This window comes from Cynocephalus volans, chromosome 12 (assembly GCF_027409185.1).
Source record: "Cynocephalus volans isolate mCynVol1 chromosome 12, mCynVol1.pri, whole genome shotgun sequence".
NCBI lineage: Eukaryota > Metazoa > Chordata > Mammalia > Dermoptera > Cynocephalidae > Cynocephalus > Cynocephalus volans.
Genome location: NC_084471.1, coordinates 5,682,332 through 5,708,644, shown reverse-complemented (window position 1 = coordinate 5,708,644; position 26,313 = coordinate 5,682,332). Strand labels below are relative to the sequence as shown.

The 26,313-nt window shown below is 46.0% G+C and overlaps 1 protein-coding gene across 6 annotated transcripts; it reads left to right on the top strand.

Annotated features, from left to right (window-relative positions):
- On the top strand, positions 1 to 26,274 carry FAM118A (family with sequence similarity 118 member A). 6 transcript variants are annotated; one of them, XM_063075874.1, is made up of 10 exons: positions 1 to 241; positions 5,830 to 5,994; positions 8,268 to 8,323; positions 9,231 to 9,483; positions 13,559 to 13,780; positions 15,772 to 15,900; positions 18,932 to 19,217; positions 21,121 to 21,153; positions 22,216 to 22,299; positions 23,237 to 23,395. In XM_063075874.1, the coding sequence occupies exons 3-10, from the start codon at positions 8,277 to 8,279 to the stop codon at positions 23,302 to 23,304; spliced, it is 1,122 nt and encodes a 373-aa protein (XP_062931944.1). In that variant the 5' UTR covers positions 1 to 241; positions 5,830 to 5,994; positions 8,268 to 8,276; the 3' UTR covers positions 23,305 to 23,395. The 6 variants fall into 6 exon arrangements, with proteins under 6 accessions (XP_062931944.1, XP_062931942.1, XP_062931946.1 ...); XM_063075872.1 differs by having other exon boundaries at positions 9,228 to 9,483; XM_063075876.1 differs by lacking the exons at positions 5,830 to 5,994; positions 23,237 to 23,395 and adding an exon at positions 25,685 to 26,274.
- Positions 26,275 to 26,313: the final 39 nt, after the last annotated feature.

Below are 26,313 nucleotides of genomic sequence, written 5' to 3'. Positions count from 1 at the left end.
GCCGCGGTCGGCTACCGTGGAGGCGCGGCAGGAGGCGGCGCGCCGTCCGCTCGGGCTCCGGCTCTGCCCGGCTCGGGCTCCCGCGTCCTCCCCGGTGCTCGCGCAGTCCCCTCCCCCGGGACCGTCCCCCTGACCCCGCCGTGAAGGGCTCGCGGCCGCCGAGAGACCCCGGAGACGTCGTCAACCGCGGAGGAGAGCGGGGCAGGAGCGCGAGCTGCGACCAGCGTCGCCGTCGCCGCCGGTGAGGGGCGGGTTGGGGAGGCCCGGGGTCCCCGAGTCCAGAGCCTCTCCGGACCCGGAGATTCTCAGGATCCCCCCGGCCCCTCCAGGACGCCTGGCCCCAGACCCCCTCAGGATCCCCCCTGGCCCTTCCAGGACTCCTGGCCCCAGAGCCCCTCGGGATCCCCCCGGCCCTTCCAGGACGCCTGGCCCCGAGACCCCTTTGGGATCCCCCCGGCCCCTCCAGGACCCCTGACCCCAGACCCCCTCGGGATCCCCCCGGCCCCTCCAGGACGCCTGGCCCCGAGACCCCTTCGGGATCCCCCCGGCCCCTCCAGAACGCCTGGCCCCCAGATCCCCTCAGGATCCCCCCAGCCCCTCAGGCCACATAGCTCCTGAGACCCTGTGGGAGTCCCCAAGCACCTCTGAAATCCTTGAACCCCCAAACCCTTAAGGATTTCTCCTGGATCCTGAGACCCCCTGAGGGCCTCAGCCACGTTTTCCTTTGAGACCTCAGAGAACCCTCAGTTCCAGAAACCCTCAAGATTCCCCCTCGCTCAGGATCCTCCGTCCTAGGCCTCAGCAGAATCCCGCTGGCCCGTGACCTTTCCTGGGTGGAGGCCCTCAGTGCCATCCATGTGTCCTTAGCCCCCCAAGACCCCTGGAGTCCCCATCCCACCACCCTCAGCTTCCCTTTCTGCCTCTGTCTACCACCTACACTGAGGCGTTCTGTGAACGCTGATCTCAGGACTGGGTTTCTCAAACTTGAGATCAGTGGACCTGCAGGGCATCCTTGAAAGTATTCCCGGGTTTGTGGGTTCTTAACCATAGTTTAACAGAAGTAGAAGCCTGTGACAGATCCTTTTAGGACCGGTTTAGAACCAAACATGGCCGGTGAATTCAGGGCCTGCACATGCTTTGTGTTTACGATTGCATTGAGGCCAAAGCAGGGACCGTGTTTATCTTTTAGTGCTCTTTGGTGAGACTCATATGGCTCCACCGGACAGGTTAGAGAACAGGAGATCTGATGTGGTGGAGGGAGGCAGAACTAAGTAGTGAAGGAGTTGGGCAGATCAGGGTACTTTTAGGTTGTCTCATCTTAATTTTTTCACCATGGAACTAACATTTTTTTGAATGCTTGGTAAGCTCCAGGAATTGGCACTGGAGATAGAGATGACACACAGTTCCTGCTGTCAGAGCCTCATTGGAGGAGGTGATTAAACAAGTAGATCGTTTTTACCTGGTGGTAACAGTGTAGTGGCGTTGAACCCTGCTGGGGTGGTGGTGGGATTGTCAGGAAGGGGTGTTAAAGAGGGCTTCTTGGAGGAGTAGGGGAGGGAAGCTGATTCTTGAAGGTTGAGGAGTAGTTTGCCCAGGTTATTATAGGCAAATGGGACAGACAATATGTGAAAATGCGCACACCAGATTTTGGAAACCACATCGTCCTGGGAAATGGCTGGAGATGTGTTGTCTCCTTCAATGACAAGCGTTCCAAGGGTGGCAGGGGAACGCTTAAGTGGGGAGAACTCAGCTTTGCCCCCTGAGGCCCACCATGCCCTTGACCCTTTCTTAAGTTACTGTTTCTGCCATCACCCTGAGTAAATGATGGTCCAGCTGAGCTAAAGGAAGGTAGGAGTTGGTCAGTGGGGAGGAGTGAGGGAAGTGTTCTGAGTAGAGACCAGAATGGGAGCAACTGGGAGTTTTGCAAAGTGCGGGGTTTGAGACTGGAGTGGCAGGAAGGAGGGCCTGAGAACCGAGTTAGGAGCTTCTGAAGCTGAGTAGAGGGTGAGGCACTTGAAGGCAGTGGGAAGCCATTGAAGGGTTTAAGGAGGAGAGTATTTGAAATGTCACTGTGGCTCTGGTGGGGAGACTTGTCTGGAGGAAGCAAGACCACATGAAGGATGGGGGTGACCTGGACCAAGGCAGTGGCAGTGGGGACCATGGTCACCTGGAGTATGGCTAAACTTTTGAAAGTCCAGACCCAGAGACTGGTGTTCCAGTTCTTTCCTGTGCATGGGGACTGATATGAGAGCTTTTTAGGTGAGGTTTTGTCCTTTTACCCAGAGGGCACGTGGTCACCTTAGAGCTTCATCAGGCTGATGGTGTGTCTGTAAGCCTGACATCCACACAGAAGACGCACATATTGCATGGTGGGACAGGGTAAGGAGAGGCTGGTCCTCAGCGATGGGCCAAGATCATGCTGCACTTGGGGAGCCCAAAGGAGATGGAGAGCCACTGGAAGAGAGACAAGCTCAGATGCGACGGAAATGTCAGTCTGGAGTCAGAATGGGACTAGAGGGGCTGAAACTGGAAGCAGGTGGCTTTAAGGCAATGGCAGATGGTGTGGATTAGAGATTTAGGAAGAAAAATCTACAGGACTTCTGTTTGTTGAGGTCTGGACTTAAGTGAGGGAGGGGGAGACTAGGATAATTCTGTACGGCAGAACTTCATGTGATGATGGAATGTTCCATCATCTGTGTCTGTGTTGTCCAGTGCACTTAGAATGCGACTAGAAAATACGATTAGTGTGATTGTGGAACGGAATTTTAGTTTTATGTAATTTAAATTCTCCATCGCACACCTAGGGTATAGTGGGAAGCACACTGTTCCAGACTTTGCTCTTTTAAACTTAATGCTTCCAGCAACCCTAGGCGGTGTGTTATTCCTTTTTTACAGTTAAAGGAAATAAAGGCCCGAAAAGAGTAAGTAGCTTGTCCGAGGCGTCTTCCTGCTGCCTCTTACATTTTCCTATTTCTCTTAGCATTTCTGGGGAATAAATTTAGAGATTTATTCCCCAGATTAAGAAAGCTGGTGAAACTGTAGATCTAACAGTGTGTCTTGTTATTTGTCAACATTTGGTGGTCAAGAAGCAGAAACGAGTGCCTAAAGATGAGAAATGAGTACCTTAGACTTGGGGGTCACAGTGGACCAGGCGGTGCCTGGGAGAGTGGAAGAGTATGGGACATAAGCCAGGAGTGGGTTTATAGCTTGTCCCTAACTCCTTGGGGGACATTGACCAAGTTGTTGCCTCTTAACAGTCTCAATTTTCACTTCTGAAAAATTAGGGTATTTGGTATCACATAACCATTAAGATCTGTTCATCTCTAAAATTCTTTAATTTTATTAAGTATCAACAGAGGTTTACTTTCTAGAACATCTCTTATGTATCCTCTTGGGACTGATAGACGCTGGTGATCCAGCATGCCTTTGGCCTCAGCTTTGGTGTGTTTTACTATTATTGGCTTATCATTAAGCAACATCTCCTTGAGTTATGTTGTGTCACATCTGATGGACAAATTGTAGGACAGTGAATGCTTTATCGGATGGCAGGGTTCCCGGTAATATAGCGGGTGTACTTGCTTGCCGTTGCAAGCTGCACTGATGTTGGGAGAAAAGGTGCAAGACTATTTACACCATGGCCTCTTAAAAGGGTTCGGTGTCAGCCTTCTCCACGTGGAGGTAACAGCAACAGCCGCTTCATAGGGTTATTGAGAGGATTAAATGAGGCAACGCATGTAAAGTGCTCAGCATTTTCCCTGGAATCTAATAAGGGCTCAAAAACTGGCAGCAATTAATGCTGCTTTTTGAATTAAACTGACCTTTCACTTTTCTTTTTTTGGCAGCCAGCAGGTACAGGGCTCGAACCCTTGATCTTGGTGTTATCAGCACCACCCTCGAGCCAACTGAGAAACCAGCCAGTTCACCTTTCACTTTTTTATTAGTGGTGGGTTTTGCTTTTTGATTTGAGCACATGTGCCCAAGCAACTCTGTTTGGAGGCACTAGTTTTAAAAAGCCAATTAACACAGTTTGGTCATTACAAAATAGGCATTTTCCCCCATACAATCCATTGCAACTGAATAAAAAGTAATTGGTTAAGTAGCAAGTGTTCAAATTAAGGGTTTGTATTTTCTGTAAATTGAAGAAAATTCATCGTGAAGACCCCTTATTACTATTAATGACTGAAATTAAGTTTTACCAGGACTGTGTTTAAATTGGTACGTAGTTGTGGTGACTGCTTTGGAAGAGTGGTGCCGGACTTAAAGCCTGCTGGCGCTGGGGCAGTCCGTAGTAATGAGCATTTTACCGTGAGTGAGCACCTTTCGGACACTGCCTCACTCCACGTCTTTGCAGCAATCCAGTCAGCAATGTGGGTGGGAATCACCATTTGACGGAGTGGGAAACTGAGGTGTAGCGAGGTCTCCTGGCTGGGAAGTGATGGTGTTTCTCCGCCACGTCCCCTGTGCTGCTCTGGGTGGAGTTACTGGGTTTTCAGGGCTAAGCCTCTCCTTCTGGAACCTTAAGTTTTTGTCCATTCGTGCCTTGTTTCCAGTTAAGGTGAACCTAGTCATGCTAATCAAACTCACTAGAAATAATATAGCTGTCAGCCAGAGCCCAGATGATTCCTTTGTGGTTAGAAATATGACTGCCAGATGTATGTGAAAACTTACTCTTGCTGCCTCCACGCTCTTCCCCAGTCCCCAGGTTGACATGAGAAACCAGGTTGCTATGAAGAAAGAAGTTTGTGAAAATCAGATCAGAGGAAAGGGAGAGGCTGGTTGTATTAATAACCAGTGCCAGGTCATGGAGCTTTAAGAGCTGCATGTCCTCATCTGCAGTGTGCCAAGGGGCTGGCTTTGCAAGACAGAGTTCTGAGAGGACAGACTTTGTTGTCAAAGCACTTGTCAAACCTTTGCTTGAGTCCCTTTTGCCGATATCCTCGTGGACAAGAATGTCACATGACTAATCTCAGTCAGTGTGTGAGGAGACTGTACAAGCCTGTGGATACCAGAAGGCATGATGGAAGTCATCAGGAATTGGGGAGGAGGCTGTGTTTTGCTGGCTGTACATAACAAGTTTAGTTTTTGTACTTGTATTTTGCATTGGACTCAGTTTGATGAACATTTAGTGCTGGGTGCTGGGGATTTAAGGAATAAGGCAGTGTCCAGCTACTCCAGCTACTTCATAAAATACTCGTGATCTCGAATTCTAAGTAGAAAACATCCTTGTAAGACTTTTATTAATGGCTCTGGATAAAAAGGACAGGAACTGCTTATAAGAATCTGTGTTGGGGTCTGACTGTGCTTTTGGAAAATGCTGATAGGTCCTTGAAAAAAATGGGTTGCTATGATGACTTGGCTGTGGGCCTGCAAACTGTGGTGACGACAGAATCACCAAGGAAACCAAAAGATGCAGCGTCCTAAAGGCCTCTGAAGGGTTTTGTCGCTGTCGTCTGGAATCTGATTGGCTTAGAAAAATGGTGTTTGAGATGGCAGTGGAACACCAGAGGCTTGCTGTCCTACCTATGAAACTTCTAGGATCGGGTACTAATTTCTTTGGAAATCTCCTACTTGGACCTTGGTTTTAAAACAAGAGGAGGGTTGGGGCACTTTCTAGGTTATTGTGAGATTTAGCTCTGATGTTTATGCTGCTCAAAAACAGGAAATGAGGTAATGTCTTTAAACATGTAGTGAGTGTTACAGTGAACAGTAAATGTCTAAATATGGGCAGCTGTGCAGTTCATCATTGCAGAGTTACTGTGAGTTTTAGTATGATTGGGTACTCCCCATGTTGGCAACTTTGATCCTTAAAGGTACATGTCACTGTTAAAGTCTAGAGACACATCTACCTATTGAGGCTGGAACCTGTGTGATTGATTCTATTTGAAGTGCTGTCTGAAGAGCCAGCTCCAGACCTTCAAGTTCAAGCTGAGAAAGAGGCTTTGAGCACTTAAACCAGCAACAAACTGCCCAGGAGTGCAAGCTCTCACCTGTTGTGTAAGTGGTATTAATAGTGATGACTTATTCTTTTGAGAAACTTTGAGATCACTTAATTTTGGAGTTAAGTATCACCTGCAAGTTTACTTTGTTCATACTTTTTTGCATATATGTAAATATAATATTTAGGTTTTAAATTGTAACTATAATCATGCATATAGGGAGCATCAAAAGCAATAGAACGATAATTGAAAGAACTAGAGATAGATTTTTAAAGTTCTTTATCATGGTAACAATTTTGGGCATGTTTAAGTCACTGGTTGACCAGTGACTAAAAATATTCCAAAATGTTGTTGTGTAGAGAAGGCTGAGATAAATGACTCCTTCCCACAGGCAGGAAGAAGTAACTGTTTTGAAGTGATGTGGATTCTTCTGGGGGGCAGGAGTGGCAGAGGCAGGTGGATTGGTCATCAGATGAGCATCTCATGTTAACCTTTCAGCTAGGATTGAACAGGACCGGCTGCCCTGAGTTTGTCCTGGGGCGGGAGGTTAGGAAGGGGAGTGTGCATTTGGTGGGGGCAGTGGACTCACCGACAGGTCCGAGCCTGAGCTGCTTAGCTCAGCAGTCTGAACTTCAGAGCACTTTCATGCGAGAGATTCCTGAGCCTTTGAAACTTGGCCAGTTAGCAAGAACCCGTACTTTCTACTTGGTAAAACAGGATTGGTGAAGTTAAGCCAGTCGTTGACGTCTCAGGGCTGGGGTCCAGGATTGCTGACGTAGTGGAGAGATTGTGTTATATAGTGGGAACCTCAGTATTTGTTACGTTCCTTAGAAAATATCTAGTAGGTTAAAAAAAAAAAATTGGCTTTCAGTGACTGCTAGTAAGTCCAAAGTGGGATGGAGGACAGGAGCTAGGGCCGAGCACCAGCCCTGCCTCTGCCAGCCTTTCCCCTCGGCAGGTTGTAACATCTGTGGGCCTCATCTTCCTCCCCTGTGGACTGTGGTTTCTTAGCATTTGGGGGAAGGTCACGGACACCTTTGGGAGTTTGATCAAAGCTCTGAACCCTGTCCTCTGGGGAGAAAGTGTGTGTAAGCACTTACACAGTGTGTCCATTTTTCAGAGGGTAACATTAAGATTCCAGTTAGCTCTCTAACATAATGATGCTTATAGATTGAATAAGCCTTGTTTCCTTATCCTAGAAAATTAGTTTTGGTGACCCGATTCTAATCGAGGTGAGAAAAAAGATTACACATGTAAAAAAGTGGTTTTCAGTCAGTGCTGGCTAGGTTATGGCAAAGTGGGTGCTTATGCATTCTGCTGAAGACTTTGCTAAGATATTTTACAGTGCTCATATTCTTTAACTCAGCAATTCTGCTTCTCAGAAATCTCTCTTAAATAATTTCAAAATAGATTAAAAAAAACTGTGCACCCAGTTGGCTGTCAGAGTGTTATTACACTAATGTCCTGCATTAGGAATGTATTAATAAAATATAATTCCATATATGTAGCATTACACTTATATTTATGAATGGTTTTTTAATAACAGAAGGGAAATGCTTTTATTTTAATGCATGAAAAAAGTAGGATATGCACTGTGTTCTCAAATGATATAAAAATTTTAGAGTAAAAAGTCAGAGTTATTGCTCATAGGTAGTAGGATTATGGGCTATTTAAACTTTCTATTTTTCTGTATTTTTTCTTGTCTACAGTAAATATTATTTCTAGAATTGGGGGAGGCAGAAATGTGATTTTAGAAAAAATATAGAATATGGGGATAGCTTGGTGATAGAGACCTAGCTGGTTTGAGATTCCTGTTTTTATTGACGTTTTACTTTGATGATTTTTGGGGGTTGGATTTGTGTTTGCCCGAGGCAAGGCCTGGCATCTCAGAAGTGGTGCTGGCCCTGAGATTTGTCCTGCCAGGCCCCACTCTCAGTATACTGGGCATCTCACAGAGCATGGTGCTTCCTCTGAAAACCCACGTCTTGGCTTTACTTTGTTATGTTCCTTGCCATTTCCCCCTTCTGTGATAAGTGATGTGTGTTCACATTGACCAGAAGCTCTTCTGGAATGTTGTCCTGAAAGATGACAAGCCCGGCATGCAGCCCGCTGGGCTCACACACACCTGAGGAGTGACACCACATTCGGAGCAGTGGCTTAGGAAGCATTTTGTATGTATGCTTTCTGTATACGACATTTTTCAGGCATTCTAATTAAATAAAGATCCAGGATCTTTGATTTTAATTCCAGCCTTAACTCTCTTCCAGGATAGTAATAAAAGAACTTTTATCTGGGAGGTAGGAGTCACTTCTGACTAATTTTTCTCTTTAGGCTTTACAGATGGATTCAGTGGAAAAGACAACGAATAGAAGTGAGCAAAATTCAAGGTAAATAACACCAGCTCTACCTTCAGGCAGGCGTGTTGATGTCACATGCCGTCTGTCATGAGTCTGCTTGTATGGTATTCAGTACCTACAGAGGCGAAAGTGCACTAATACCTGGGTCAAGAGGGAATCTCAAGGGCCATATACTACCCTTTGCTTCAACATGAGAAACATTCTAGAAGGCAGTTTTCTGCCCAAGAAAGCGACTGTTCGAGTCTCCAAACCAAGCAAACAAGTAATTAGAGGGGTCCACTTAAGATTGGAAGGGTCGTGCTCCACAGGAAAGAATTCTTTGACTGTAAATGGACAGTGGTGTATGCTTGTTGTAAAGTGGTGCAAGACAGGGAGGTCCGTCCTGCAGACTGGGCTGGGGCTGATAGGTGGCAGAACAGCAGCATTTTGCCAGGAATTTTCTTATGTGCCAGTGCTAGTAGGGATTATTTTGTCAGTATAGTTTGTATTTACAAGCTATTTGCAGCTTCAAAGGAATTAAAATTACTGAGCCTTTTTTTTTTTTTTTTTTTTTTTTTTGGCATCTGGCCGCTTCAGGTATCTGACCCCTTGACCTTGATATTATAATACCTTGCTCTAACCAACTGAGCTAATTAGGCAGCCCTGCTGAGTTTTTTACTTACAAATATTTGTCACTTAAACATATGCTTAATGGGTGACTCAGGATGAAGGAGACACAGCTGGGTCAAGTCCTTTATGGAATGAGGGTAGATCATGTAAAATAAATACACAAAGAGGAATACACAAGCTTTGTCTTCCAGTGGTATAAAGAGGGGTCAAAATGTGTGTGTGGACAGTACAGACTGTATTTGACCTGAACTTCACAGGTATTTCCAGACTTTGTGTTTGCAATATTTCCGTGTTGACTTTTATTCTCTTCCTCCTTGTTTTTAAGTAGAAAGTTTTTAAAGAGCCTTATCCGGAAACAGCCCCAGGAACTGCTCCTGGTCGTGGGGACTGGAGTCAGCGCGGCAGTGGCCCCAGGCATCCCCGCCCTCTGCTCCTGGAGAAGCTGCATCGCGGCCATCATTGAGGCTGCAGAGGAGCTGGACGTCCTTCACCCAGGGGACATCGCCGAGTTCCGGAGGAAAGTGATGAAGGAGCAGGACCTGCTGGTTGTCGCTCATGATCTGATCCGGAAGATGTCACCTGTAAGTCTCAGACAAGTACTTCAGGTTTCACAGGGACACTTGGTTCTGGACCAGGTTGGGTGAATCTATGGACCTAATGTTAAACTTCTACGCGCTTACGTTGTGTTCATTTGTCAGCAGTCGGGCTGATGAGCCAAAAATCTTTTAGTCCATCAGGATGTCATCTTTTAAACAGAGGTGTTGTCAGGCACAGAATGGGGCTCCTCAAATAGTGCACATTAAATAGCGCCTCACTGTGTGAGATTGTCTTAGGGACATTGTCATGCTGCGTTGGGTGTGACCTTTGTGATTTATATTCATTTAGTGAGGGGGTATCCTTTAGGTATGTGTATTAGTCCGTTTCTGCTGCTTATAACAGAATACCTGAAACTGGGTAATTTATGAAGAAATGGAGTTTATTTCTTACAGTTTTCGAGGCTGGGAAGTCTCCAGTCCAGAGGACATATCTGGTGAGGGCTGTTACCTTCTACAGGGAGGGAAGGTGTCACATGGCAAGAATGGGCTGAGCAAGAGAGAGCTAGCCTCTTCTCCTACTACCCTTCTAAAGCCATCAGAACAATGCTCATGACCACCCATTAGCCCACCACTGGATTAATCCCTTCACCTTGAGGGCACAGTCCTTGCAGTCTCATCACCTTTTGAATGTTCCATCTGTCCAGTACCTTAACCGGATTTACCACCATCATCATACTGTTACAGTGGAGATCGAGCTTCCGTCACATGGCACTAAGTCACATTTAACCCATAGCGCATGTCTTCGTTTAAGCAGGCCAGCCATATCTCTTCAGATGACACATGGTTTCTAGAAAACATTTTAAGATGGAAGAAGTCATACCTTCTTTGTTCCACGGGTGGAAATGACCTGATGGAGAGGAAAAACAATTGGCGATGTAGGAGACAGTCACTGAGGTGGTGGGATCTGGCACAGGTGTGGGAGCTTGGCCCACGGTAGGCACACGGCCAGGTCACCACTGTCCCAGGTCGGCCATGGTGGACAGGCACAAATGCTGGGAAGCCAGACAATGTGGTAGAGGGTGTGGAGGTTTCTTCTCATTACTTGTGTGCTTACTGAGGAAGCACAGTCATCACCTGAGAGTCAGGATAGGAGGAGATTTTAGAGGCTTGAACACGGAAGAAAGCTGGAAGAAAAGTATAAGATAGTCATCAGGGTGAGTAGGAGAGTTTAGGCTGCTGTAGAAAAGAGACCCAGAATTGCGTGGCTTCCATGTGATGAGGTTTATAATTCTCACATAGCGATCCAAGTAGGCAGCCCAAGGAGAGCATGGCCTGACAGTGTTGGGGACCTGCGCTCATGTCTTGTTGCTCCGCCATCTTCAGCGAGTAGCTTCCAGCTCCCACTCTAAGGTGGCTGCCCCAGCTCCTGCCATAACGCTGTGTATGTTCCAGCGAGTGGGAAGGGAGGGGACCTGGAGGGTCCTGCCTCACCCCTTCAAGGGCCTGCATGGAAGGCAGCTATGCTCACCACTATACCATCAACGCGCTCTTCAAGGGCCTGCATGGGAGCCACTTCTCCCTCTGTACTGCTACCACTTCAGCTCTCATCTCACTGGCCGGAGTGTTAGGGCTGCACCTGGCTTCACCAGAGTCTGGGAGATGGTTTTGGTTAGGTGACTGTGCCAAACATAGGTGTTCTATTAGTAAGAGGCAACTATCATCGTAGAGCAGGGCTTGGCAAATTATACTCCATGGGCCAAACCCACAGATGCTCAAATCCCTGGTATAAAATGGCATAGTGTTTGTGCATAACCTGTACACATTCTCCTGGATATTTTATTTATTTATTTATTTATTTATTTATTGGCAGCTGGCTGGTACAGGGAACCAAACCCTTGACCTTGGTGTTATCAACACCACACTCTCACCTAGCGAGCTGACCAGCCAGCCTTCCTCCCAAATACTTTCAATCATCTCTAGATTATTTATAATTCCTAATACACCTAATACAATGTAAATGCTATGTAAGTAGTTACTACACTGTATTGTTTTTTATTTGTATTGCATTGTAATTTTTTATTGTTACTTTTTTGTCTAACATTTTCCATCACTAGTTGGTTGAGTCCACAGATGGGAACCCGTAGCTGTGGGACCTCGGGCACAGAGGGCTGGATGGGAGGCTGGCTGTGAAGTTCTGTCGGCACCAGCCACGCCCTGCGTTTATGTGTCGTATGTGGCTGCTGTCCTGCGGCAGAGTTGAGTAGTTGTGAGAGGGACCGTGTGGCCACAAGGCCTAAGATATTAGTGTCTGGCTCTTCTTAAGACAGTCGGCTGACCCCTGTGATGGGAAGAAGGGGGGAAGAATCAATGGGCCAGGGAAGTGTGGCGAGATTGCTGGCAGCACCGAGGGCCCACTCAAAATGAGGCCCTTGCTGTCACTCACTCGGAGGCGCAGGCAGATAGATTGCTAATTGCTTGGAGAGTATTTGGAGCATCATTCAGTTCTTCTCTTTACTATTGCGCAGCTTTGGAAACCTCCCTAGGGAAGAGTTAAGGAGAGGCTGGTGGGCACGGTGCTTGCCCCTGCAGTGTTCAGCACTTTGAGAACAGATGTGGAGGAAGCGCAGAGTTGGCTCTATCAGGGAATCCAAGTAATGCCCAAGAAGGGTGAGATGAGGTCTGGGTGGACCGTAGGCGTGGGTGGTTGCAGTGGGACAGGATCGTTGGAGGCGAGTGACGGGCAGGAATTTAGAGGCCGTGTTACAGAAATGATCGTCTAAGTGGAACATCTTAGTTGCAGCAGAAGCACAGCTGAAGAGACGCGACAGGGACTAGGGGCCCCCTCCATTTCATTGCTCCAAGGAGTGTGGGGGAGAGCCCCATGTGGGATGGCTTCAGGGACACAGAAATGGGTTTCTGTGGAGGAAGCAGGTGGCTGTTCACAGAAGAGGATGGAGATGTGGCAGTTTGCTGCTGGCAGACCCACTGGGAATAGTAGAAGGCTTTTCAGAAATGGAGAGGGGTGGGAGAGTGTCAGGGAGGGGTGTGCCTAGAGCCATGGGGATGAGTGGCAATCTGTGAGTCTTGGCAGGGACAGAGGCGTGGCGGGATGGAATCTGATGACAGCTGCCGAGGCAGGCAGTGGTGGCGGGGCCCAGTGCCAGGCGAGGCTGGTCTTCTGGGAGTGCTGAGACCACCTGACCCCTGCATCGTCCCAGCTCCCTCCCCCACTTCTCACAGCCCCCAAACAGCAGAACTCTTTACAGAGCTGTTGCGTTCACTGTCGCCAGCTGCTTACTTCTCTTGCACCCCTCAGCCAGACTTTTGCCCCCACTGCTCCACTGAGGCAACTCTTGTCAAGGCCACTGATGACCATTGGTACTATGAGGGTACTTCAAAAAGTTCCTGGAAGAGTTCATATTATCTTTTAATTCTATTTTTCCACAAACTTTTCGAAGTACCCTCATACATCCAGAGGCCGGGTCTCAGTTCTAATCCTGTGGAATCTCTCAGCGGTATATGAGACACTGTCCCTCACCCAAGTTAAGACACCATTGAGATACCCCATTTCACATTCTGCTGAGAAAAAGAAAACCAGTACCTTTGCAGCTCTGCGGGGAAAGCCAGAGTCTTCACGTGGTCTTCAAGGCCCCACGCGATCTCGTTCTGGCTCAGCTCTCTGACCGCCCTGCCACCTGGCCCGTCGCTCATGCTCGGGCCGCCTGTGCTGTTACCTCAGTGCCTTTGCACGTGCTCTTCCCCAAGCTCAGCCACTCTCTGCAGGAGCCTCACTTCCTCAGCTTCCTGCCCAAATGTCCCCTTATCAGAGAGGCCTCCCTGGTGCTCTTGACTTGTCCACCCCTCGCTCCCAGCAGGACATTTCCGCTTTCTCTGCTTTACTTTTCCTGTGGCATTTATCACTGCTGACGTATTACAAATTTGTACGTTAACTGTCCCCCTCCTGTAGTCTTAATAAACTCTATGAGGCCAGATTGTCTGTCTGTCTTTTTTTATTTTTTTAAACTGCTGTATCTCCAGCACCCAGAATAGTACCTGCTTAGGGGCTCAGTAGTTGTTGAGAGCTGATGTTTTTTGTGACTCTCGCTCCACCTTTCCATAGCGTACAGGCGACACCAAGCCCAACTTCTTCCAGGACTGCCTGATGGAGATTTTTGACAACCTGGAGCAGCACATCCAGAACCCTCTGGTGCTGCAGTCGATCCTTAGCCTGATGGAAAGGGGCACCATGGTCCTGACCACCAACTATGACAACCTGCTGGAAATCTTCGGCCAGCAACAGAACAAGCCCATGGAGTCTCTGGACTTGAAGGACAAGACTAAGGTCTGGGCTGCCAGGCAGGTGGCAGATGGAGGGCGCAAGTCTGTGCATGTGCAGGGCCTGCATTTAGAAGCAGCTGTCACTTTACAGCAGTGAGTTAGTAGTAAGGAAAAGTTGCTAGCTGGCAGCCCTCGGATGCCACGCTCCATGGCAAACACGACACTAAGTCGGTCTTAAATGCCTTCCTGCCTCTTCCCTGGGGGCGGCTGGGCACGGGGAAGGTGCTGCCCTGCGCTTCTCGGGACTTCCTGTGGCCTGCCCTGGTGTCCTCTGTGTTCTGTCCTGTAGTCTGCAAGAGTTTCTCATCTGCATTTACTCACTGTAGTTGTTGTAGGAAATATGGTAATAAAGAAAAGACTAGAGCAAAATCACTTACAGTCTTATTTGCTGTGAAGTTTTTCCTGAACAAACCGGGATTGCAAAGTTTTTAATTCTGATTTTTTCCTTATTAGTATACTGTGAGCATTTCCCTGTCATTAAGCTGTTTAAATAAAAGGGAATTTTAAATGGCCATAGGACTGTAAGAGTAAATTGTCATTGTTGTCCTTCCTCTGCCACCGTCAGCATATTTTTACAATATAAATAATGCTACAATTAAAATCTTTTATACTTTTATGTCCCACTATTTATTTCTTCAGAATAAGTTCCGAGAAGTGTTTCCGGGTCAAAGGGTATGAATATTTTAAGGGCTGGTGATATAAATTACCAGATTGTTTTTCAGAAACATCACCAGGTCTACTCCCACCAGCCGTGTATGGGAGTGCCCATTCCCAGTGTCCTGCCAACTGGTGGGGTTATTAAAAAACAAAGCAGAATACACTTTACCCACTTGATAGGTGAACATTTTAAATTTTTATTTACTTTATTACTAAGGTTGAACATAGTTTTATTTTATTGACTTTATTTTGTGACATGTTTGTGTCCTTTGTGTATTTGCTTATACTGTTATTAATAACTGACATTGTTACCTTTGTTATCTGGTTCACCCCGTGAGGGAAGCTCTTAGTCCTGCTAAGCTCAAGCATGTTGGAGACGTCTCATGCCGGGCTTAGTTCCAGCCCCGTGCACGTCCCTCTGTGGCAGCTCCTCTAGCAGAGCTGGTCGAGGGCACAGGCTCCCTGCCAGAGGCACACATGGGGGCAGTCCTCATGTGGAGCGGCGCCCTCTTGTGAGCCATCAGTGACACATGACAACACCTGTCTAGTGTCTGAGCAGCATTGTCCTGCTGAGCCTTGCTTCCTGTTGTGGTAGTGTCTCTGGAAATGAATTGCTAATTGCATAGAACAGAAGCTCCAGCTGGCCCATCTACCCATGTGACATCAGCAGAGCTGCTGGTGTTTGTGTCCACACCTCCTGCTGATGCAAGAGCCCCGGCATAAAGATAGGATTAGACGAACATGATGTGCATCTTCGTCAGGGCCTTTGTTATCTATCTTTCTTTTTCTTTTTTTATTATTATTATTATCTCTTTTTTTTTTGGTGGCTGGCTGGTAGGGGGATCCGAACCCTTGACCCTGGTGTTATAACACTATGCTATATAACCAACTGAGCTAACCAGCCAGCCTTGTTCTGTGTCATGAACTGAAATGACTGTAGTTGGCCATTTGATAAATACTTTTTTCACATATTTTTTTGCTGGTGTAAAAATAATACATAAATAGCAGTAATTAAAATATAACATGTAACTTAGAAGTGAAAGTTCCTATAAACTCCCTAAAGTAATCACTTAACATTTTGCTATAATCTCATATATTAAAATATTTTGTATGTCACTATCTGTCTTTAAAGTAGTTTTAGATATGATAGGAATAACTAGTGCTAACAGCTGAGTTTCTCTTATGTTTTAAAGATATAATCATAAATTGAAACATCTCTCTTACTCTTTCCAAGGTAGGTTTGAAAAACCATGAATCTGATTTAGGTATTTTCTTTTTATATCTGTTGGAAGTAACATCAGGGGCTTTTTTTGTTCGTCTTGGCTTGATTTTTGGCAGGTCCTTCAGTGGGCAAGAGGACACATCAGATATGGAGTCCTTCACATTCACGGCTTGTACACAGACCCCTGTGGGATGGTGCTGGATCCATCAGGATATAAAGATGTCACTCAAGACCCAGAAGTAATGGTATGGTCTGTCTTAATTAGGCATTGGTTGCGTCCCCCAGGGAATTTGTGGTGGTCACTAGCCATGTGGCTGCATCTGAGTGGTACCCCAGACGCCCGGCCTCCCTGTCCTTCGGTTTGGCCTCCACATGGCTGTGGGGACGCTGTGTCTCCAGTGCCTGGCTCGGTGCTTGCACATAGAGTAGATGTTCGGTGAACATTTGTTCAAGGAGTCAGTGCATCACGCTGTCCATGCCAGTACTAGCCCACAGTGGTTTCTCTTGCCCAGGGACCCAGTGAAACTCTTCAGCATGACAAACAGGGCCCTGCAGGGTCTGGAATGTTCTCCAGTTGCTCCTTCCCGCTCATCAGTTCTCTTTGTTCTTTTGGGCCACTTCTGGTCTGACATTCTCTCCTCCCCTTCCTCAATGGGAGCAATCTCTTCAGCGTTTTTCTTTTTTTATTTTAATTTTTTCTTTTTGCCTTTTTTTCCTGTAGCCTTCGGAACCTTTTTTGTTTTTTTTTTTTATTGGTTATGCATATTCATAGGGTACAAAGCTGACCATCACCACCTGTGCCCAAGATGTGATGATCAGATCAATACTATTGGCAAGCCCCGTACCACAAATTGCAGCTGTTCCCCGTGCCCCCCACCCAACCTCTCCCTGGCCTCACCCCCCAACCCCTGGTATGTTCTCTCCCTCTGCAAATCCAGCGCACCCTATGGTCTTTCTTTCCTTCCCTCTTTCTCTTTTAGGTCTCACTTATGAGTGAGTCCATGTGATATTTTCCCCTCTGTGCCTGGCTTATTTCACTTAACATAATTTTCTCCAAGCTCGTCCATGTTGCTGCAAATGGCAGAATTTCATTCTTCTTGATGGATGAGTAGTATTCCATGTGTAGATATACCACAGTTTCCTTGTCCAGTCATCCATCATTGGACATTGAGATTGATTTCAACTCTTGGCTATTGTCAATAGAGCTGTGATGAACGTGAGAGTGCAGGTGTCCCTTCAACGTGATGATTTCCCATCCTTCGATGTACACCTAGAAGTGGGATTCCTGGATTGTATGGCAGTTCTATCTGTAGTTGTTTGAAAAAACTCCATACTGTTTTTCATAGTAGCTGCACTAGTTCACAGTCCCACCAGCAGTGCAGGAGGGGTCCCCTTTCTCCGCAACCTCATCAGCATTTGTCATTCTCAGTCTTTTTGATTATAGCCAGTCCAGCTGGGGTGAGATGATATCTCAGTGTGGTTTTAATTTTCATTTCCACAATAAGTGATGTAGCGCTTTTTTTTTAAGGACCTATTGGCCATTTGTGTCTCCCTTTGAAAAATGTCTATTCATTTCCTTTTCCCATTTTTTAATTGGGTTATTTGGTTTCTTACTGTGTAGTTGTTTGAGTTCCTTGTATATTCTTGATATTAATCCCTTGTTGGCTCTATAGTGTGCAAATGTTTTTTCCCATTCTGTAGGTTGTCATTTCAGTCTGGTGATTGTTTCCTTTGCTGTGGAGAAACGTTTTAGTTTGATATAATCCCATTTGTTTTTTCTTTTGTTGCTTGTGCTTTGTTTTGTTTTTTGTTTTTTCTTTTTTTTCCTTTCCTTTAGCTTACAAAATGTAGTTTTCTTTTTCTTTTTGTTTTTAACTAAAAAAAATTTCTTTTGGATCCGAACCTTTGACTTAGGTGTTATTTTTTATTTTTTATTTTTTTTTTGTCTTTTTCATGACCGGCACTCAGCCAGTGAGCGCACCGGCCATTCCTATATAGGATCCGAACCCGGCGGGAGCGTCGCCGCGCTCCCAGGGCTGCACTCTCCCGAGTGCGCCACGGGTCGGCCCCTGACTTAGGTGTTATTAGCATCACACTCTAGTCAACTGAGCCAACCCTGCCAGCCCCCAAACCTCGTTTGAAAACTTCATTCTCTGCGAGGTTTCCTGATGCCCCAGACAGGATGATGCGTGGAAAAGCTGTGCTTCCCATGGCTTTCTGAACGCTTCCGCGCAGCACTTAGCAACTGCACTGTCCCCATGATTCCCTGGCGAGCTCAGGGTCCAGCTCTCTGTTCCTCACTGCTAGTCCCTGGGCCTGTGTCACTGCCAGCACAGTGTCAGCAGAATGAGTGATGGGGCGGGAACTTCTCAGCTGGGTAGGTGATGCTGCTGGTTGGGTGTGAGAGATACCAGTGCTGATACTGAGGTTCTCTCTGCGATGACTGGATCTCTGCATTGCTGATTCTCTGCTGCTTGCCTGAGTGACCCCACACAGTCTTTGCTTCCCTTGTGCCCACCCTGGGTCACTGACACTGGTCCCTTCCTCAGCTCTCCTGTTCTTACTCCCCAAAACTATTCTGACAGCCCCCCTGTCCCCTGGAAAAGTGCCCATAGGTGATCCATGGATACAGGGTATTACCGTGCACAATTCTCAACTGAAAAAAATGTTAATGTCCTTTTTTTATGTTGCAGTAATTTTATTTATTTATTTATTTTACAAGGCAGTAAATATTTTATTTTATTTTATTTTTTATTTTTTATTTTTTTTTTAATTTTATTTTGTCGATATACATTGTGGCTGATTATTGCTCCCCATCACCAAAACCTCCCTCCCTTCTCCCTCCCCTCCTCCCCCCCCAACAATGTCCTTTCTGTTTGCTTGTCGTTATGTTGCAGTAATTTTAAATTGTATATAATTGCAGAAGATTTGAGTTGGGTGACTGCACTGGTGGCGGGGTGGGGCAATAGGTTGTCCTGACTGGAATGCGCATTCACACTGGTCACTGATTTGGGACACAGGCCAGTTACCTTGCTCAGATAGGAAGAGGCTCCATCCTTGCCGAGAGGGGCCTCAGCTTAGCCTTGGCCTTATTGCTGCACAAGAGCGCCGCGTCGAGTGTGCACCTCCTTTCTAACTTTGTTCCTCAGCGTGGCTCTGGGGAGGGGCCCGTTAGAGAGCAGCGATTTAAAAGCACAAATATGTGGCTTTACGGTTAGTCATAAGCTTCTGCTGTTTTTCTAACAATATCCTATTTCTTTGTTGGCTTTTTCATAGGAGGTCCTCCAGAACTTATACCGCACCAAGTCTTTCCTGTTTGTGGGCTGTGGAGAGACCCTTCGTGATCAGATATTCCAGGCTCTCTTCCTTTACTCAGTGCCAAATAAGATGGATTTAGAGCATTACATGGTTGTGCTCAAGGAGAATGAAGACCATTTCTTTAAGCATCAAGCAGAGATGCTTTTGCATGGAATTAAAGTCGTATCCTATGGGGACTGTTTTGACTATTTTCCAGGATATGTGCAAGACCTTGCCACTCAGATCTGCAAACAGCAAAGTCCAGGTATGGGTTTTTGTCTTCACTTCTTAAGTACAAAACTTCTAGGGTTCTTTCGGTTGCCTTTTCCTTTTTTTTTTCGAGATATAATTCATACCATAAAATTCACTAGTCTTCGTTTTTCTTTTTTTAAATACCTCTGTGTCATTTAAAATTAGAAGACTGATGTATTTGGTATGATAGTAACAGTCTGTAAATAGAACTTTAAAGTAACTTTAACGTGTGCAGCTGTGCACACATTTATAGTTGGACACACTTATTCACATCTCAGGTTACCTTAACTGAGAAAGAAAACTACTGGGCCAGCTTTATCAGTTGTTCTACTTAAAACTGAAAGATGCAGATATCTCATTCCTTTATCTTGTCACTATATTTAAAAGTTAAAACTTCAAAAGCATAAAATGATTTTATGAAGACTTTTATTTCTTTATTCAAATAACATATTTTTCCTGTTCCGTTGAGTATAACACACCTTTCAAGCAATGCTCCTTGGCCCTTTTAGGGAATTGTTCATCTTGCCAGGAATGACCAAGATAATTGAGAAATTCTTAAACTTGGTTACCGTGGCATAAGGGAGTAAATAGCTTTTGGTTTGGTATCATAAAACATTGATGATGGCAGGCTTGGAAAGGTCTGTATTGACTGTCATTTAATTGTAATAGGAAACCCAGACACAGTCACCTGCGCAGTGGAATTAGGTTAGCCACAAAGACATTGTGTGTGACCAGCTATGAACTTGAAGATGAGAATGCACAAGATAAATCAACAACTCGGTTTTTTTGTTTTGTTTTGTTTTTAAAGATGACCAGTAAGGGGATCTTAACCCTCGACTTGGTGTTGTCAGCACCACGCTCTCTCAAGTGAGCTAACCGGCCATCCCTATATAGGGATCCGAACCCAGGGCCTTGGTGTTATCAGCACCACACTCTCCTGAGTGAGCCACGGGCCGGCCCAGCAGCTCAGTTTTTTTAATCACTAGCACTTTCTTTTCAGACTAGTAATAATTAGCAAAATGGACCTATTTAAGTTGCATTTCCATGAATAAAAGTATAATTAGGGCAGTAGGCATTTCTCAGTAAGGGCAGGAGGAAGGACTCATGCTTGCTGTACTATCGTGTCATGCACTGCCACGAATTTTACATTCTTGACCTTGTTTGATATTTTTAGTAGCAGTGTCCACTGCTGCTAAATAGGTGATGGGACAAGTTCAATGAGGTGAATCACATGCCCACTTAGGACCCAGACATTTTGAAGCTGGGATTGGGTTTCTGGCCTGACAGCAGAGCAAAATGCACCATTTAGCATGTCCTAGTAGTGGCCCTTGTGCATCGCTCTGCAGAGGCAGGGGGCTGTCGCATCTCTGCCCCCAACCACTGCCTCTCCTGCCTCCACACCCATGACTCCCCAGAAGACCAGAACCTAATGTGAACCCCAAGTGAGCTTGGGCTCCTGGAATGTGCGGCTGAGTGGCTTCCTGTCCCTGCTGAGTCCTCTTCCTAGGCCCTGGCAGCTGAGTGGATTCGACAAGCTGCCTGGGGACTGAAAGTACATTGGGATTTTTAATCTGTGACTGTGTCATGAAGGATATCTGCATTCACATTCACGGAGTTCCTCTCTTGATGGGAGAGGAGGCTCACAGACAGTGACAGTAATATCACCAATCACGGGTACCACTCTACGCTCCCCATGTGCCAGCCGACTCTAGGTGTGTCACATGGTTGTTCAGTGAGTCCTCACGTCAGCCCTGGGATGTGGAGCAGAGAGGGCAGCAAGTAGCCCAGGAGCCCACAACCAGCACGTGCCAAGCTGCACCAAAGCCTATCGGCAGTCACTGTGGCCCTGCCTGCAAGCAGCCCACAGGAGAGCACTGGTAGTTGTGTTCTGCTGACTGTTTTTCTTTCTTCTTCAGATGCTGATCGGATGGACAGCACCACGTTATTGGGTAAAGCAGATCTTTATTTTTGCCAGCCTGTTTTTTGCCTACATATTCCATTATCTTCCTGCCACTATTTGTAAAATCACTTATAAAAAAAAGTATGCTTCGCACATTAAATAATTAGCTTGTATTAAAACAGCCCCACTAGAGATGATAAATAGCAATTTCTGTCTAGTCCCTGCCACAATGAAGGGACTAAATATCCATCCCTTTGACTGGGAAGCAGATTAATCTGCTGGTACCTGAGAATAATTTCCTGTCCTAGCACCAAGAGTTCCAGAGGAATTGGACCAAGGTTCTGTTTGTATTGTACCATTCAGTGCAAGATGTAGCAACCTAGAGCCATGCCTCCCACTTCAGAAACTTTAATTGCAAGGATCTAAGCTTTCGTGTAAAATGTTTCTATTTAGTCCTTTTTTGAAATGTGAATGTTCTTCTTGCTGGGCTCAACTCTCCCTGTTCATAAATTAACAAGACCCAGTAGTTACCAGCATCCTCCCGTGGTGAACTGGTCACCAGCTGTCTCCACTTTCTGAGTGAGTCGGGTTAAAAGGGGCACTGGCCAGTGGAACAGAGGCCTTTGCGTGCAGCCCTGTTTTCTCTGCCTGTTTGGCCCAGTGTATCCAGAGATAGGAAAATGCGTATCAGGGCTGGCCAGTTACTCGGTTAGAGTGGTGCTGATAACACCAAGGTCGTGGGTTCAGATCCCCGTACTGGCCAGCCACCAAAAAAAAAAAAAAAAGAAAATGGGTGTCAGTGTGGGGACTGCTGACATCACATCCACATGGTGATGTGGTTCAGTTCAGGAACAATAAAACAGTTGCACTCAGCTCTCCATTTCCACCCTATTTCCATGTGAAAGGACATATTTACTGTAGTTATTGTCTCACTTAAATGTGACCCCCAGAGCCATAGTCTTCTGCTGAATAAAACCGTTAACTTCACTGATACAATCTGTAGCGTATGGCAGAGATTATTTGGCCAGTGCTTCGGAGCAATCAGATTTATAAAGTGGTTTTTAGAGGGTAGACTCGAATAGATAAGCTTTTTAATGTTTTCATCTTTCAGGTAATGCATGTCAGGATTGTGCAAAGAGGAATTTAGAAGAGAATGGAATTGAAGTTTCAAAAAAACTCAGACAATCAGAGACCGGTATTGTGTTCTTTCTGTTTGTGGGGAGCCCATCTCAGGTCTGTCTTGTTGGTGGGTGTTCTCACTTACGGAGCTTTCTTTTATGCCCCTCACCCCTTGGTGGGAGGGACGATGCATACATTGTGTCAGGGTCAAGAACCTGACCCCTCACCCCAGCCCCATTCCAACCGCCCAGAGTACCCCCTTTGGAATTTCTGTTGATTGGCGAAAAAATGCACCGAGAAAGTGCACACGTTGTAAGGCCAGCTCATTGAGTTTTCAAAGTGAATGCACCTCTATAGTCACACCCAGTGATTACAGAAACACGTTGTCAGGAGTCCCCTGCTGCTTTCCAGTCACTCCCCTACCACCCAAGGGTGACCACTGTCCTGACTTAGCTCACCTTCATCTCAAGAAAAAACCACTATAAGTCATTTGGTTTTGTTACCTCTATCATTGACTAAGATTTATTTAAACTGTTTATAAATATTTCTTTAAACTGATTTAAATGGACTGTCTCTGTTGACAGCAGGAAAGGTGGCCTGGCGCACTCACAGTGCCACCTCCCTCTCCTTGCTTCCTCCTCCTCCTCCCAGGTTTTACCAGTATCTTCCCACCTCCCGTTTCTCATCTCTTCCTGAGCCCGCCAGCTTTTACATTCTCAATATCGATTACCATGGTTACAGGACAGAAAAGAAATAAGACCCCCAGTCTGTCTGTAGGTTGATTCTAAAAGTTGGAAAACAAAAACATTTCCTGTATCAAAACAGTGCCAGCATTTCCTGGTCAGCTAACCTGCGTTGTGTTCATGGGCCCAGTGCCGTGACTCCTGTGCCAGTTGCAGGGCATGTTCTCAGTATGAAGGTCAAGTGTGCTTTTTCCTTATACTCCATTCTCCCATTTTTGATTGTTTCTTATTGGGACCTTAAGACATTTGCATTGCTTTTTATTTTTTGAGTTTTTAGATTCCTCTGTCCTCCTTATTGTCCAAAAAATAACGCTTCACAATATCCTGGAATTCCCTGAGACACCTTTCACTTGTGTGCATGCTGGACTGCGGCACACGTGCCACCCTGGAGCTCCCCTGCCTGCGCCCTGCAATCGGTGCCCCCTCCGTTCTGCCAGTTCCTCCTCAGGTAGCTTCCACAGGCCCTGGGTGTGGAGGGTCAGCTCTTCAAGGGCTGTGTGTGTGCAGGTGTCTTTTCGTGGTCCTCATGCTCCATAGATGGTCTGAGTGTCGGATCCTTGGTCTGTGATTTCCCCTGGAACGCCACTGTCTGCAGTGCCAGGTTCCCTGTGAGGAGGGTCTGCTGTGAACCTCGTTCCCAGTGATGTGGGTGACCTGTTGCTTTCCTTTCTGTAAGTTTTTAGGATCTTCTCTTCTCTAGATGTGTAGAAATTTCACCAGGATATATTTAGGTGGTAAGTTTTTTTCTCTTCTTTTTCTCCAGGTCTGGAATAATCTGATTTCCTGGATTCTTCTTCTCTCCAACTTCTTTCTCTGTTCTCTCTTCCTGGAATTCATACTACAGTAGCTGGGGTTTCCTGGATTGATTTCTACTGCCTTTTTAATTTTTCTCTAATGTCTCTTAATTTTCATTTTCTGCCTCCATCTTTTCAAAAACTTTCTGGGGGATTCTTAAAATTATGTTCTAGCCCTTGAGTTAAATTTTTATTTTGACAGTGTGATCTTAAACTTCTGAGGGCTCTTGTTTTCTGACTTATTCCTTCCCCCAGAATTTGTTGTTTCACGACTGTGACATTTTTTCAGATTTTTGGAGACACCAGAGGCCTTCTTTCATCTGACTCTGCTCCATTCCCGGAAACACTGGGACAGAGGATTTTCAGATAACAGAGTTTGTTTTTTATTACTTTAGATAAAAGTCCTCAGTAAGACACTCTTAAATGCCTATGTAACAGTGCACCACGAACCTGTGAGAGCTGTGAAGCATTTCATATGCGAGTAAAGGGCTGGCTGGTTGGCTCAGTTGGTTAGAGCGTGGTGCTGATGACACCGAGGCCAAAAAGAAAGAAATGTGAGGGTGTATCAATTACCTGCTCATTAAACACTAAGGTTCTTCGGTGGGTATGTGTGGAGCAGTGCTCTGGTGCTGCGTTTTCCTTCTATACCACAGGAACACGTACGGTTCAAGAAATCTGTTGTAGATACAAAGATTTACAGTGAATGCGAATAACAAACAGAATAAATAGGCCGTTTTTAAAAATGGTTACCTGCACCGTGAGTTGTTACCCGCTAGGATTGGTGGCAAGAGGAGACGGAAGGCTGTAGCGTCCTGCCGTCCAGCTGCGGGTGAAGGCACGAGAGCGTTGGCGATCCTTTAGGGAGAGGACAGCGGAAGGACTGCTGCCAGTCCTGGGCTCTGCAGCCTCGTTTAGATTTTATACTTCAGCGCACGTGGGCACACATATCTTTAGAGGGAGAATTCAATTTTGATAGTGTTTTGGATGAAACTCTTTGACGTCTGTTAGCAAATATTTGGATTTTGAGTTCAGCTAGTAGAGGCGCTTGAAACTAAAATGAAACCAAAAGTAGTGTCCTTTGCTGTTTTCTCCAGGACGAGTGGTTCTTTGCCGTGAGTCTTTTTCACATTCCTTGTTTTCCGCATGTCCAGCTCCCCAGTTGCCTGCCCGTACTTAAGGCCGGCCCAGGTGACTGCTCTCAGTAGATAGTGTTGATTTCTCTTGGTGCTGCTGTGTGTACATATGTTTTATCCCTGTTGTCCATCTCCGACTGGTGTTGTGTACAGTGGGGTGGCAGGGCCTGTTGTCTGGTAGACTTTGCCATAGAGCCGTGGGCAGGGTTCCCCTTTGATGCCTTGTGGGAGCTTTGCTCGTGGGTGCCAGCACCCACAGCAGCAGCCCTGCCTCTCTCCCCAGGCAGTTATGGCTCCTTAGGGAAGAACCCCCGGAGTCTCTCTCTGTGGTGCAGAAAGATTTGGCCCGTTCTGTTCTTGGCCATACCTGTAGCCTGGTGAGCCCAGAGGAATCGAAGGTTCGGTCTGCATGGCAGTCCCAGTGTGTGTGCTCTGAGCCTTCACCCTTCTTCCAGAAGGCTCCCACTGAATGTGTTGGAAGTTGCCCAACCTCACTCTGTGAGAAGGGAAACAGCATTCGTGGTCATGGGTTGAGATTTCCACAGATCTTTGTCAACCTAATGTCATATTTTATTTGGTCCCCTGATGGTATTTATAACTCTGCAAGGCCACTTCTAGACAGCGGCTACTGTTTCCATCATGGAGGGGCTTTCAGAGGGGCTTTTTTTTTTTTTTTTTTTAACAATTTTTAAAGAAAAATTGTAAAGCAGTTTCTGAAATGGAAATCTTATTGCAAATACTTTTTTAGCTGAATTTTAACATTTTGGTATTCCTTTCTTTTGTTTAAACAGATGATGCTGGAGGGTCTTGAAATCTTTAAAACCAGTAAAACCTTCAACTTAAAAACCAGCCTTCTCAAAAAAAAAAAAAAAAAAAAGAAGAAGAAGAAGAAGAAGAAAAGCAGCTTTCTGTAAGCACAGTGCCATGCCCAAACAATGAAGAGTGCACAGAGGACTCCACACAGATCTCAATTCTAAACCGTCACCTACCCCAAGAGAGCAATATCGGGCTGTGGCCCTCAAGGCTGGGTGAAAGAGCTCCATGGTATGTGTTTAACTACAATGGGCGGTGACACGTACACACTTCAGGTACACTTTGTAAGGACGGATGGACAGCTACCTCAGGGACCAACATCGGTGGGAAAGGACCTACTGGGTATTCCTGACTCCCATTTGACATGCTCTCTTGCATCAAGGTGGTATTTCCCTAATAAAAGGGAAAAGAGTGTGAAAACTGTCCAAGCAACAGTAGTTGCCAAAGAGAAAATAAGAACTAGGCTTACATGTTATAATTTTTATGTGGAAACATCTGTTACTGTACAAGGTATTTTAAAGGTATGTTTGTCACATTGTTTAATAGTAAAGAATGAATGAATACTCCAGGCACTGAATCCACTACTGAGAAGGGTATGTTTTTAAAA